We start from the raw sequence: 13,332 nt of genomic DNA, 5'->3' as shown, positions 1-13,332 counted from the left end.
ATCATCATATAGTACTGTTGTTCAAGTATATAATGATCTCCTGGTCCTGCTCATTTCATTCAGCATCAGTTCGTATAAATCTCTCCAGGCCTCTCTGAAATAATCCTGCTGGTATTTCTTACAGAACAATAATATTCCATAATATTCATATATCACAACTTATTCAGTCATTCTCCAATTGATGGGCATCCACTCAGATTCCATTTTCTGGCTGCCACAAACATTCTTGCACAAACAGGTCCCTTTCCCTTCTTTAAAATCTCTTTGGAATACAAGCCCAGTAGTAACACTGCTGGATCAAAAGGTATGCACAGCCCTTCTAATATTCTTCTAATCTTCTAATTATGGATCCCAAATCTTCTAATATTTTGTTCTGTGCTGCAGAATTTTTCAAAGATCATTCAGCAATCACAATTTACCAATTCCTTCAGGACTAGGATATAGTTTCTCCAAGATTGGTAACAAACTTAGATAAAACCTTCAACTGCTCATATACAAACCCTATTCCTCATCCTTGACTTTTGCTGTCTCATACCCACCCACCTCAAAGCCTACTACCATTCCCTTCCAACGGGCCCTTTAGAATTATTGCTCCATAATTAACTTTTTTTTCCATACAAAATCTTTTTCTCTAACCTTCCATATTTTGGCCCTTAGTAAAACATCGCTCCCTCCTAAAGACACAGCTCCTTTCAACCCTCTTTCTAGTAATGTGTACCCTTTTGCTAATACCTAATTCATATGAGTGGGAGAATCATAATATTAACTCATTGCTCCCAATTGCCACTTCCAGATCAAGGCTTCCTCTATATCACTTAAATAAACAACTCTTCTACTATAAGGTTCACATTATCCAAATTTATCAGGTAATACAGATGCCCATGGCTGTTTTCTATAGATCACCCTCCCCTCCACCCCCAGAACATTCTTTCCTCAAGGAAATCAGTATCTGGTTTAGTCTTCCTTTCCATCCCAATCTTCACACTTAAGAGTACACTTCAACATATATACTAATACCCACTCAAATATATGAAAGCCTCAGTCCCTCAATCTATTCCAGTCCTATGATCCACTCAACTAGAAGATGGTCCCACCTTTGATCTTTTCATCACTCACAAATATTTCCACGTTCTTGTCATTAATTTATCTTCTCATCTTTTTTTATCATTTCACCGTTCCCTCTGCTTTGACCTACTACATCAGGAACTCTACTCTCTCTATTCCTCAGTTCTTTCCATCACCCCAGCACTGACTAACCGTCTTTTCCCCCTTCCCTTCTAGTATTCCTTGATGAACCAGATAGAATCCAAGAAAAATATACACAGTGACTACCTTTTTTTTTTTTCCATGAAGACTTTTATTTACAAGTTATATGCATGGATAATTTTACAGCATTGACAATTGCCAAACCTTTTGTTCCAATTTTTCTCCTTCTTCCCCCCACCCTCTCCCGCAGATGGCAGGTGGACCAATACATGTTAAATATGTTAAAGTATCAATTAAATACAAAGTAAGTATAAATGACCAAACTGTTATTTTGCTGTACAAAAAGAATCGGACTCTGAAATAGTGTACAATTAGCCTGTGAAGGACATCCAAAATGCAGGCAGGCAAAAATATAGGGACTGGGAATTCAATTAATGATTCTTAGTCATCTCCCAGAGTTTTTCCGCTGGGTGTAGCTGGTTTAGTTCATTACTGCTCCATTGGAACTGATTTGGTTCATCTCATTGCTGAAGATGGCCAGATCCATCAGAATTGATCATCATATAGTATTGTTGTTGAAGTATATAATGATCTCCTGGTCCTGCTCATTTCACTCAGTATCAGTTCATGCAAGTCTCTCCAGGCCTTTCTGAAATCATCCTGTTGGTCATTTCTTACTGAAAATAAAATTCCATAACATTCATATACCACAATTTATTCAGCCATTCTCCAATTAATGGGCATCTACTCAATTTCCAGTTTCTGGCCACTACAAATAGAGCTGCCACAAACATTCTTGCACATACAGGTCCCTTTCCTTCCTTTAAGTTCTCTTTGGGATATAAGCCCAGTAGAGACACTGCTGGATCAAAGGGTATGCACAGTTTGATAACTTTTTGAGTATAGTTCCAAATTGGTCTCCAGAATGCTTGGATATTTTCACAATTCCACCAACAATGTATTAATGTCCCTGTTTTCCCACATCACCTCCAATATTCCGCATTATCTTTCCCTGTCATTTCTAGCCAGTCTGACAGGTGTGTAATGGTATATCAGAGGAAGACATATCCTTTAAAGCTGAATGATGAGTAACTGTAGTGACCAATCTTGGTTCCAGAGAAGAAATGAAAAACCACCCTCTCTTCAACAAATAGTCTGTAATTCTGCAAGTTTTCTTTTGAAATTTATCAAATGCTCACATGACCAACCATACATAATTCGTGTTTATTTTTTTTTTTTAGTTTACCAAGACTGCTAACAACTGTGCTAAAATGGTCAGTTATTCTAATAATAGTGCTCTAATATTTGCAAAATATTTTCCTTATGACAATCACAGACATCAACATGTATTATCCCCATTTTACAAATTAAAAAACAGACTCTCAGAAGTGACTCCATAAGCTCATGACTAGTTCCAAAATATTAGTTATATGTACTAAACTCATATCTCCTGATTCTCAAGCTTATTACATTATGTTTACCTTCAGCTTTTTCAATGTTAATATATGGGAAGCAACCACAGCTAATGACTAATACATTAGGCTGATCTTCCCCCAAAAAGCAAAACCACAAAAAGACCACCAACTAACATAAGCAATTTGAATTTGACTTTTCAAGGTCACAATTAAGAGGTTCTCATTGCCAATAGTTGGGTCATGAATTCAATAACATATTATTTTTCTTCATATACTTCCTTACAAGTTGCTTATTATGGCAATTGTGATATACATCTGCAGTTGGTCAAGCATAGTTCATATATTTTTACAGGCACTACAAAATCTTTTCACTAAGGGGAAAAATGTAATCCATGACTAAATTAGTTTCCCTTTTACTATGGCTAATGTTTTCTCTTGTATTTTCTGTGTCTTAGGGCATCAGAGTACACAGTAAAAAGGATGGACCTGATAGTTTCAGCCTTAATTATCATAATGACCTTTTATCAAAGGTTGCACTATCAAAACTGTGGCAAGACATTTAAAAGAACAATGCAAGCATTTTGCAGGCTTATTCTTATTGAACTATCTGCAGTATGATCAGGGATTATGAATTTTTGTACCCATTCACTCATCCTGAATGGGACTCCCAGAGACATAGCTATAATCTCCAAGATGATGACCAGCCCATGAGTTATATAGCAGAGACTTTACTTAAAACAGTTGGAGAAACAGTGATCACAACCAAAGAATAATAAGGTTATTATTGAAGGTGTGTACAAACACACACGATTATTTCTTCTGCTCATACTGAAATGGGAAAGTAAAATATATTAGGACAGTATGATATGCAAAACTGAAAATAAGCCAGTTGAGGGAAATAGATTAAAACAAAGACAACTAGGGATACCAAAAGACCGAAAATTTTGGGCTGGTAATGAGTCAAAACTGGGACTACCAAGTCCTTCTGGATCCTATGCTATCCTATCCTCAATCTTAGAGCCACCTGGTGATTTATATCTCCCCAAATTCTCAAACTAAATCCAAAAGTGGGAGGGAAGGATGACTGATAATGTAATAAGCACTGGTAACACAATGTAATCAAATTACATTAACTGCAAAAGTAAATCTCAAGATATTACTTTGATTTCCATTTTTTTTCCTCTCTCCTTTTCTCCCTTTCCCCCTTCCAAAAATGGGAAGCAATTTTATGTAGGTTAAACATTATATAGGTTAATAGTATTAAACATATTAGTCATGTTGTGAAAGAACTATCACAACAAAAGGGAAAGAACACAAAAAACAAAAAAGTGAAAATAGTATAGTCTGATCTACATTCAGCCTCCAAATTCTTCAATAGCATTTTCCATCACGAAAATTATGCATCCTTGCAATTAGATTACTGTATTGCTGAGAAGAGCTGCTATTAAAGTTGATTATCACACAATGTTGCTATGACTTGTTCAAAGTTCTCCTGATTCTGCTCACTTCACTGAGCATCAGTTCATATCTTTCCAATTTTTCCAAAAATCTGTGGACTCATTTTTTATAAACAATAGTATTCTGTTATATATTTAAGAACTCAACACTTTTTTAAAAAAGAGTAAAAAGGTGTTTTAACATGTAACTGATCGGGGGGAAATAAAATATTTTTAAAAATTGTGTTAAGCAACAGGAGAAATGCAATGGCACACAGATTCGGTCCTGGCCTTCATGGAGCTAACACTGTAACAAAGTGTACAATCTTGTTACAAACTGAAATGTCAGTAAATGATCATGACTTTTCATAAAATCCATCTTAGAAAAATAAAATCTCTTTGGAAAATTAAACCTCAAACAATTTAATTTTGAACAAACCATAGATAAACTAAATACTTAGAGTGGAGTTGGTGGTGGGGGGAACCTGGAAACACTTTACAAATATTATTTTATCCTTAAAACAATTCTGGGAGGTGGATGCTATTTATCATCCCCATCTCATAGATGAAGAAACTGAAACTGAAGGACATTAAGTGATTTGCTCAAAGTCACACCAAGAGTCTGACACCACATTTGACCTTAGGTTTTCCTGATTCCATGTTCAAGGCTTTATTGTACCACCTGACTACAATGGGCCTACAAATTGTTCTTAATGTCCAAAAAAGGAGACTATCCACCAAATTCATTTTGTAAGGCAAACATTGTCCTGATACCCAAACTAGGAAAGATGAAAGCAGAAAAAGAGAAGAGATTTCCATGCAAAACTTTTAAACAATCAAGCACTTAAATATAGTTTAGAACATATGCTCTAGACTCTGAGGTACCATTACACACAGATTGGCCAAGATGACAGGAAAGGATAATGACGAATGTTGGAGGGGATGCGGGGAAAACTGGGACACTGATACATTGTTGGTGGAACTGTGAACAGATCCAACCATTCTGGAGACGAATTTGGAACTATACTCAAAAAGTTATCAAACTGTCCATACCCTTTGACCCAGCAGTGTTACTACTGGGTTTATATCCCAAAGAATCTTAAAGGAGAGAAGGGGATCCACATGTGCACAACTGTTTGTGGCAGCCCTTTTTGTAGTGGCAATAAACTGGAAACTGAGTGGATCCCCATCATGGAGAATGGCTGAACAAATTGTAGTATATGAATGCTATGGAATATTATTGTTCTGTAAGAAATGACCAGCAGAAGGCCTGGAGAAACTTACATGGACTGATGCCAAGTGAAATGAGCGGGACTAGGAGATCATTATACACCTCAACAACAATACTATATGATGATCAATTCTGATGGACGTGGCCATCTCCAGCAATGAGATGATTCAGGCCAGTTCCACTTGTTCGGTGATGAAGAGAGCCATGTACATGCAGAGAGAGGACTGTGGGAACAGAGTGTGGACGACAACATAACATTCTTACTCTATTATTTGCTTGCATTTTTTCTTTTTCAGTTTTTCTTTTTCTTCCTTCTTGATCTGATTTTTCTTGTGCAGCAAGATAACTATAAATATGTATACATATATTGGACTTAGCATGTATTTTAAAATATTTAATATGTATTGGTCTACCTGCCAGCTAGGGAATGAGCTGGGGGGAAGGAGGGGAAAATTTGTGTGAAGTCCAGGCTAGCTCCCTGAAGGCCTCAGAATCAACCAGAGTCAGGATAAACAAAAGTCCTTGGTCTTTAGGGGGAGAAATAAAGGAGATAGATAAAACTGTCAGGCGTTTTGCCAAGGATCCTTCCTTGATTCCAGAGTCCAGAATCTCCACACTTTTATCCTCCTCATCCTGAGGCTAAGTGAAGTTCTCTTGTCTCTCTCACTCCACCCCCTAATCCTTACCTACAATTCTCTTAACCCCAAGCATTGAGCTAGCATTAACTGTGAGAAGAGAAATTCCAAACATGCTAATAAGAGTTATTGTCCAATAGGTAATTAGCCTTAAGTGCTCGGTTGTCTGATTCAAGTGCACCTATTCAGAGTTTCAGCCCTTTACAAATCTGGAACAAAAGATTTTGCAAGGGTCAATGTTGAAAAAATTACTCATAAATATGTTTTGTAAATAAAAAGCTTTAATTTAAAAAAAAGGAACATATAGTTTAAACTACATATGATGCTAGACTCTGGTGATACAAAAACAAAGAATGAAACAGTTTTATTCAAGAACTTTACATTTCAATGGAAAAGATAAAAAGTTTACATATAAGTATATACCGAATAAATACATAGTACATACAAATAAACAGAAAATTCAACAATAAAAGTTACCAATTGGGAGGATCAGGAAAGGTTTCTTATAGAAGCTCATGCATGAGCTGTATTTCAAAAGAAAGAGAGTCTATGAAGTGGAAGTGAAGAGGAATTTCATTCTAGGCATGGGAAATAGCCAATAGAAAGACACAAAAGAGAATGAAAATGATATGCTCTGAGAAAAGGAAGAGAGAAGCCAGTTTGGCTAGATGTACTCATGAGGAGGAACCTGGAAGGACAGGCTGAAATCAGGCCATGCAGCTAGGTATACAAAAGAATTTATGTTTTATCCTAGAAGTACTAAGGAGACATTATAGTTTACTAGCAGGGAAATGACATGATGAGAACTACATCTGAGGAAAATCATTTTGGCAGCTTATGTGGAAGATGGACAAGAAGATGAGATTTTAGGCAAGGAGAATAATCAAGAAGTCACTGAAAGAGGGGATGAAGGCCTAAAATAGGGGCTGTATAAATACAAAGAAGGGAGTCTAATGTGTAAGACAGGATGAAAGAAATGGCAAGATTTAGCAACTGATCAGATATATAGGGCAAGGAAAAATAAGTCCAGAATGGTTGGATCACTTCAGAACTCTACCAACAATGCATTAGTGTTCCAGTTTTCTCATATCTTCAATATTTATCATTATCCTTTTCTATTATATTAGCCAATCTGATAGGTGTGAAGTGGTACCTCAGAACAGAATGATCTTATCTGAACATCACAAAAAGGGCAGGAAGTCAGCAGCATTAGTACAGTGTTATCATTCCCATTTTATTGAAAAGAGAGATGAAGGATCAGGCTCAAGGTCATAAAGCTAGTAAACTTTATTAAACTTTCTTCTCCTTTTTTAAAACTATAGAGCCTTAATTGAGACAACTTTGTTTTCAGTAAAAGTAAAACTATGGTTATTACCACTGTGCTAAATGCCCAAAGTCTAAGAACTGTGGCAAAGATTCAGAAGGAAACAGTTGGTACAGGAAAAAACACTGAAGGGATTTATTTTGCTACATATGAAATGGATCAGTCACATTATCAAGTACTTAATAACAGTACACAGAATGTTCTTTCACAGAAAATCAAAAGATTCCTCCCTCATATTTAAAAAGGGTCAGAAAAGAAAAAATACTCTAGGACTATATTTTCTAAAAAATTTCTGAACTGGCTGGGAATGAATGAATCAATTGAAGCAGATGCAGCTTTTGGAGCTCTCAACTCACAAATGGTAAGGGGATTGGTAAAGGGATCAGGAGGAGATTACAGGGGGTCCCTTTGGTAGCACTGAGGTAGGACTCTGTTGCTTTGATCATACTCAGATCTGGATTGTAGTCTTGAATGACAATCCTAGGAAAAGCAGGAACACTAGTACGCCAGAGCTTAATTAAAGTCTCAGGAGAAATGGACCCTCTTCACACAGACTTCTCCTTAAATCATACCACTTAAAAAAAACCAAACAAACTGAAAGCTTGCAAATTCTCAGAACTAGGTGCACAAAAAACTTGAAATCTGGAATAGTGTCCTCTCTACCTCAGAAGCAGAGTCCAATTTAATATAAAGTTAAAAGGCAAGAAATAGGCAAGAAAAAAAGAGCAAGCAATCAAAGGGAAAAAAAAAAAAACAAAATGATCCTGACTTATAAAATTATTATAGTAAGAGGGAAGGTCAAAACTGAAACTCAAAAGAAGACAACAAAATCATAATAGCTACATCCAAAGCCTAAAAGAAAAATGTGATTTTATTTCAGTCCCCCAAAAAATCCTGGAAGAGTTCAAAAAGGATTTTTAAAAGCAGATTAAGAAAGGTAGAGGAAAAATTAGGAAAAGAAATGAGAAGTAAAGAAAATTATAAAAAAGTCAACATCATTACCATTTCCTTGGTAAAGGAAGCACAAAAATTTACTGAAGAGAAGAGCTCCTTAAAAAAGCAAAACCAGTCAAGGGGAAAAGATGTCACTAAATTCACTAAAGAAAAGAACTCCTTAAAATGTAGAATTGGCCAAATGAAAAAGGAGGTATAAAAGTTTATTGAAAATTTCATGAAGCAATAAAACAAAATCAAAAAGATGAAAAAATTATAAAATGTTACATCTCATTGGAAAAAAACAATTGATCTGAAAAACAAACTAAGGAGAGATAATTTAGGAATTATTATATGAAAGCCATGATCAAAAAAAAGAGCCAAGACATCATTTTTCAAGAAACTGTCAAGGAAAATTGCCTTGATATTCTAGAATCAGAGAATAAAATAGAAATTCAAAGAATTTACTTATCACCTTTTGAAAGAGATCCCAAAATAAAACAAAAAAACAAAAAAACAAAAACAAAAACAAGAATATTATAGCCAAATTCCAGAGCTCCCAAGTCAAAAAGAAAATATCACAAGCAGTCAGAATGAAGCAATTCAAATATTATGGAGCCAAGTCAGAATAACATAAGATTTAGCATTATATGATCTGAGAGCTTGGAATATGATATTCTGAAGGGCAGAGAAACTAGGATTACAACCAATAATTATCTACCAACAAAACTGAATACAATCCTTCAGGTAGAAAAAATGGACATTCAATGAAAGAGAGGGCTCTCAAACATTCCTGATAAAAAGATCAGAGTTAAATAAAAAATATGACTTTCAAATACAAGAGTCAAGAGAAACAGAAAAATTTAAGCAGGATAAGAGATAATCATGAGATTCAATAAGATTAAAGTGTTCACATTTCCTGCATGGGATGATAATACTTGCAACTCCTAACAAATTTCTCATTATTAGGGCAGTTAGAGTATCTATTGACAGGAGGCAGGAGAATAAAGAATATTACACACTGGCATAAGGGGAAAAGGAAAGGTAGAATGGAGTAAATTATCTCACATAAAAGAAATACAAAAGAGCTTTCCAAGTAAAAGGGAAGATGAAGGCTAGGATTCTTATCTGAATTGGCTCAAAGAAGAGGAGCATATACTACTCAGATGAGTATAGAAATCTACAGAAAAATAGGGGAGAAAAGAGATAAGAAAAGGGGGAAAGGGGAACCTGACAGAAGGGAGGGCACATCAGGGTAGGCAGAAACAAAACATTTTTGAGGATGAATAGGGTTAAAAGGAGAAAGAGGGTAGTATAAATAGGGAGAAAATAGGATGGACAAAAATATAGTTAGGTATCATAACTGAAAAAATCTTACAGCAAGTTTCTCTTTTAAAAAAAAAGCCTCATGGACCTGGCCCTCTTCAGCAATGAGATGAACCAAATCAGTTCCAATGGAGCAGTAATGAACTGAACCAGCTACACCTAGCGAAAGAACTCTGGAAGATGACTAAGAACCATTGCATTGAATTCCCAATCCCTATATTTTCATCTGCCTCCATTTTGGATTTCCTTCACAGGCTAATTGTACAATATTTCAGAGTCCAATTCTTTTTGTACAGCAAAATAATGGTTTGGTCATGTATACTTATTGTGAATCTAATTTATACTTTAATATATTTAACATCTACTGGTCATCCTGCCATCTAGGGGAGGGGGTGGGGGGAAAGAAGGGAAAAATTGGAACAAAAGGTTCGGCAATTGTCAATGCTGTAAAATTACCCATGCATATAACTTGTAAATAAAAAGCTATTAAAAAAAATTTTTTTTAAGTCTTTTAACAAGGAGTAATTTAAAAAAAAGCCTCATGGACCTGGTCATCTTCAGCAATGAGATGAACCAAATCAGTTCCAATGGAGCAGTAATGAACTGAACCAGCTACACCCAGCAAAAACTCTGGGAGATGGCTAAGAACCATTACATTGAATTTCCAATCCCTGTATTTTTGCCTGCCCACATTTTGGATTTCCTTCACAGGTTAATTGTACAATATTTCAGAGTCTGATTCATTTTGTATAGCAAAATAATGGTTTGGTCATATATACTTATTTTGTATTTAATTTATACTTTAATATATTTAGCATCTACTGATCATCCTGCCATCTAGGGGAGGGGATGGGGGGAAGGAGGGGAAAAAATTGGAAAAAAAGGTTTGGCAATTGTCAATGCTGTAAAATTACCCATGCATATAACTTGTAAATAAAAAGCTATTTTAAAAAAAGCCTCATTTCTCATATAGAGAACTGAGGCAACTTTATAAAAATAAGATCCCAGATAGTCAAAGAATATGAATAAGCAATTTTCAGAAAAGTAATGAAATCTACCTACAGCCATATTAAAAAAAATGCTCCAAGTAACTATTGATTAGAAAAATACAAATCAAAACTGTGAGATTATCACCCCACATATATCAGATTGGCTAGTAAGAGAAAAGAAAAAATAACAAATGTTGAAGAGGATGTTGGAAAATCGACATGCTAATGTACTGTTGAAGTTATAACCATTCTGTACAGCAATTTGGAACTATGCCCAATAAAACCTATGCATACATACCCTGTGACCAGCAATAACACCACTAGGTCTAGATATGTACCATGCACAAGAATATTTATAACAGCTCTTTTAATGGTGGCTAAGAATTAGAAACTGAGGGAATGCCTATCAACTTGAGGAACAGCTGAAAAAACTGTGGCATATGATGGAATACTACTGTATTATAACAAATAACAAGCAGGATACTCTCAGAAAACCTGGAAAGACTTGTGTGAAGTGATGCTAAATTAAATGAGCAGAACTAAGAGAATACTGTACACAGTAACAGCAATATTGTATGATGATCAACTGTAAATGATTTAGCTATTCTCAGCAATACAATGATACAGTATAATTTTCAAAGAACTTGTGATGAAAAAAAAAACTATTCACCTTCAGAGAAAGAACTGATTGGAGTTTGAATGCTTACCAAAGCATACTTTTTTACTTTTTCTTGGGGTTTTTTGGGAATGTTTTCTTTCACAACATGACTAATATGGAAATACATTTTACATGACAGCACATGTATACTTATTTCAAATTGCTTACCATCTCAATAAGTGGAGGAGGGGAGGAGACAAGGAAGGAAAGAGGAGAGAATTTGGAACTCAAAATTAAAAAAAAAAGTTTTAAAAACTATTTTACATATAACTGAAACAAAATTAAACATTAAATAAAGAGAGAAAAAACACTTTCTGGCTGGCAAAATTAAATCACAAAACTGCAGTTAGCATATTTTTTAATTATCTGGGAGCAATGTTGAAAAGTACTTTTACCCTATAGCATTTCACAGTGTTTAAATACAGATGAGTTTTTCACTACAAAATGTACAATTTATTTCAACAGGATCAATTTCAGTATCAGCAAAAGCCCTTATATAGTTAATTGCCACCGTCAGTGGACCAGCACTTATTCTCAGCAAAAAATCAAACACAAAGTATTTTATTAGAAATTAAACATCTGAAACATAAATTCTTCAAATAACAAGGTTGAAAGAAACCTTCAAAATTATTAATCCTAACCTTCATTTTGTAGATATGAGGCAGCTAAGGCCTAGGGAGATGACATGACTGGTTAGATAACAAGGAACATAACACCGTGGGTTAATGATAGCATCAGGGTTAGAATCCAAATGAGCAGATTCCCAGTTCAGCATCTTTTTTGCTATTCCACTCTTAAAGGCAATATCTTTCCCCTACTCTGTTTTCAGTAAAAGATTTTTGGTACATTATATCTGTCAACAATTCTCTAACTCTACATTTAGTAGAATGCACAACAGAATCATACAGGCTTACTTGAGTAAAGCTAAGAAAGCAGCAGGCTCCACATCTGGCAGTTCAATTTCTGTAGAAGTTGTGGCCATTCCACCATTAAACATTGCATCGAAGACAGCGCTGCCCACAGCCAACACAAACCTGACATTCAAAAAGAGAGGAAAAAAAGGTCCATTAAATCTCTTATCTTTGATCTGCATCAAAATATCTATGCTGCTTCCCCTCTTCTGCCCCCTCCAACTGATCTTTGCAGGAAAAGAAGGTTAATATTTTACACCCACATCTTTAGCAACTTCTGGGCTGCCCTACATAGAGACGTTCCCAAAGACAGGAGGAGCATGCGCTTCTCCAGGTCAGGGGCAGCCCTCTGGACCCCATCTTCTACCGTGCACACAAACACTCCAAGAGCACTCAGTGCAATGTTGTACTCAAGATGATTACTGTACAAGATGATTGCTGAATACTTTAAAACAACTCTGAGGTAACACCCCACACCCCACCCCACATCTATCTGATTGACTAATTTGATTGAAAAGAATAATGATAAATGCTAGAGGGAATGAAGAAAAATAGGTGTGCTCATGAGCTGCTGGTGGAGTTGTAAACTAGTGCCACCACTGGGAACTATGCCTAAAATACTGTATCCCAAAGAAATTAAAAAACAAAACAAAACCCAGAAAAGGACCTATATGTACAAAAGATTTATAGCAGTTCTTTTTGTGGTGGCAAAGAATTGGAAATGGCTGAACACATGGCATATGGTTGTGATTAGAAAGGAAACACAGTAGTCATTTGACACTATTGTGCTATAAGAAATGATAAGTAAGATAGCTTCAGAAAAAACTGGGAAAACTTATATGAACTAATGCAAACTAAAGTCAATAGAACCAGAAAAACACTGTACACACAGTAACAACAATATTTAAATGATGATCAATGTGAAAGACTTGGCTACTTTATCAATACAATGACTAATATAAGAAAATCCCAAAGGCCTCACAAAGAAAATGTATCAACCTCCAAAGAGAGAACTGATGGACCATGAAGCATACTTTTTTCACCTACTTTATTTTATATTACGTTTTTGTTTTTGCAACATGGCTGATAAGGAAATATTCTGCATGACCTCACACGTATAATTTGTTACCACATTTCCTGCCTTCTGAATGAGTGGTTGAGGGGCTAGAGAAAGATCAAAAATAAAGAATTCAAAAAATTTTTAAATGAATATTAAAGTATAATTATAAAAAAAAGATTGTTGAACTAAATAAATAGAATCACACACT

At 35.3% G+C, this 13,332-nt stretch overlaps 1 protein-coding gene across 1 annotated transcript in view; it reads right to left on the bottom strand.

Annotated features, from left to right (window-relative positions):
• Positions 1-13,332, bottom strand: part of BTBD2 (BTB domain containing 2) — a 61,293-nt gene that overhangs the window by 30,573 nt on the left and 17,388 nt on the right. The window contains exon 2 of the mRNA XM_023496848.2: positions 12,068-12,187. Within this exon, the coding sequence (XP_023352616.2) occupies positions 12,068-12,187 (120 nt within the window). The remainder of the gene's footprint in view (positions 1-12,067; positions 12,188-13,332) is intronic.

The sequence above is a fragment of the Sarcophilus harrisii genome, chromosome 1 (assembly GCF_902635505.1).
Source record: "Sarcophilus harrisii chromosome 1, mSarHar1.11, whole genome shotgun sequence".
NCBI lineage: Eukaryota > Metazoa > Chordata > Mammalia > Dasyuromorphia > Dasyuridae > Sarcophilus > Sarcophilus harrisii.
The sequence above is the reverse complement of the archived record's forward strand: the minus strand, read 5'-3'. Positions and strand labels throughout refer to the sequence as shown.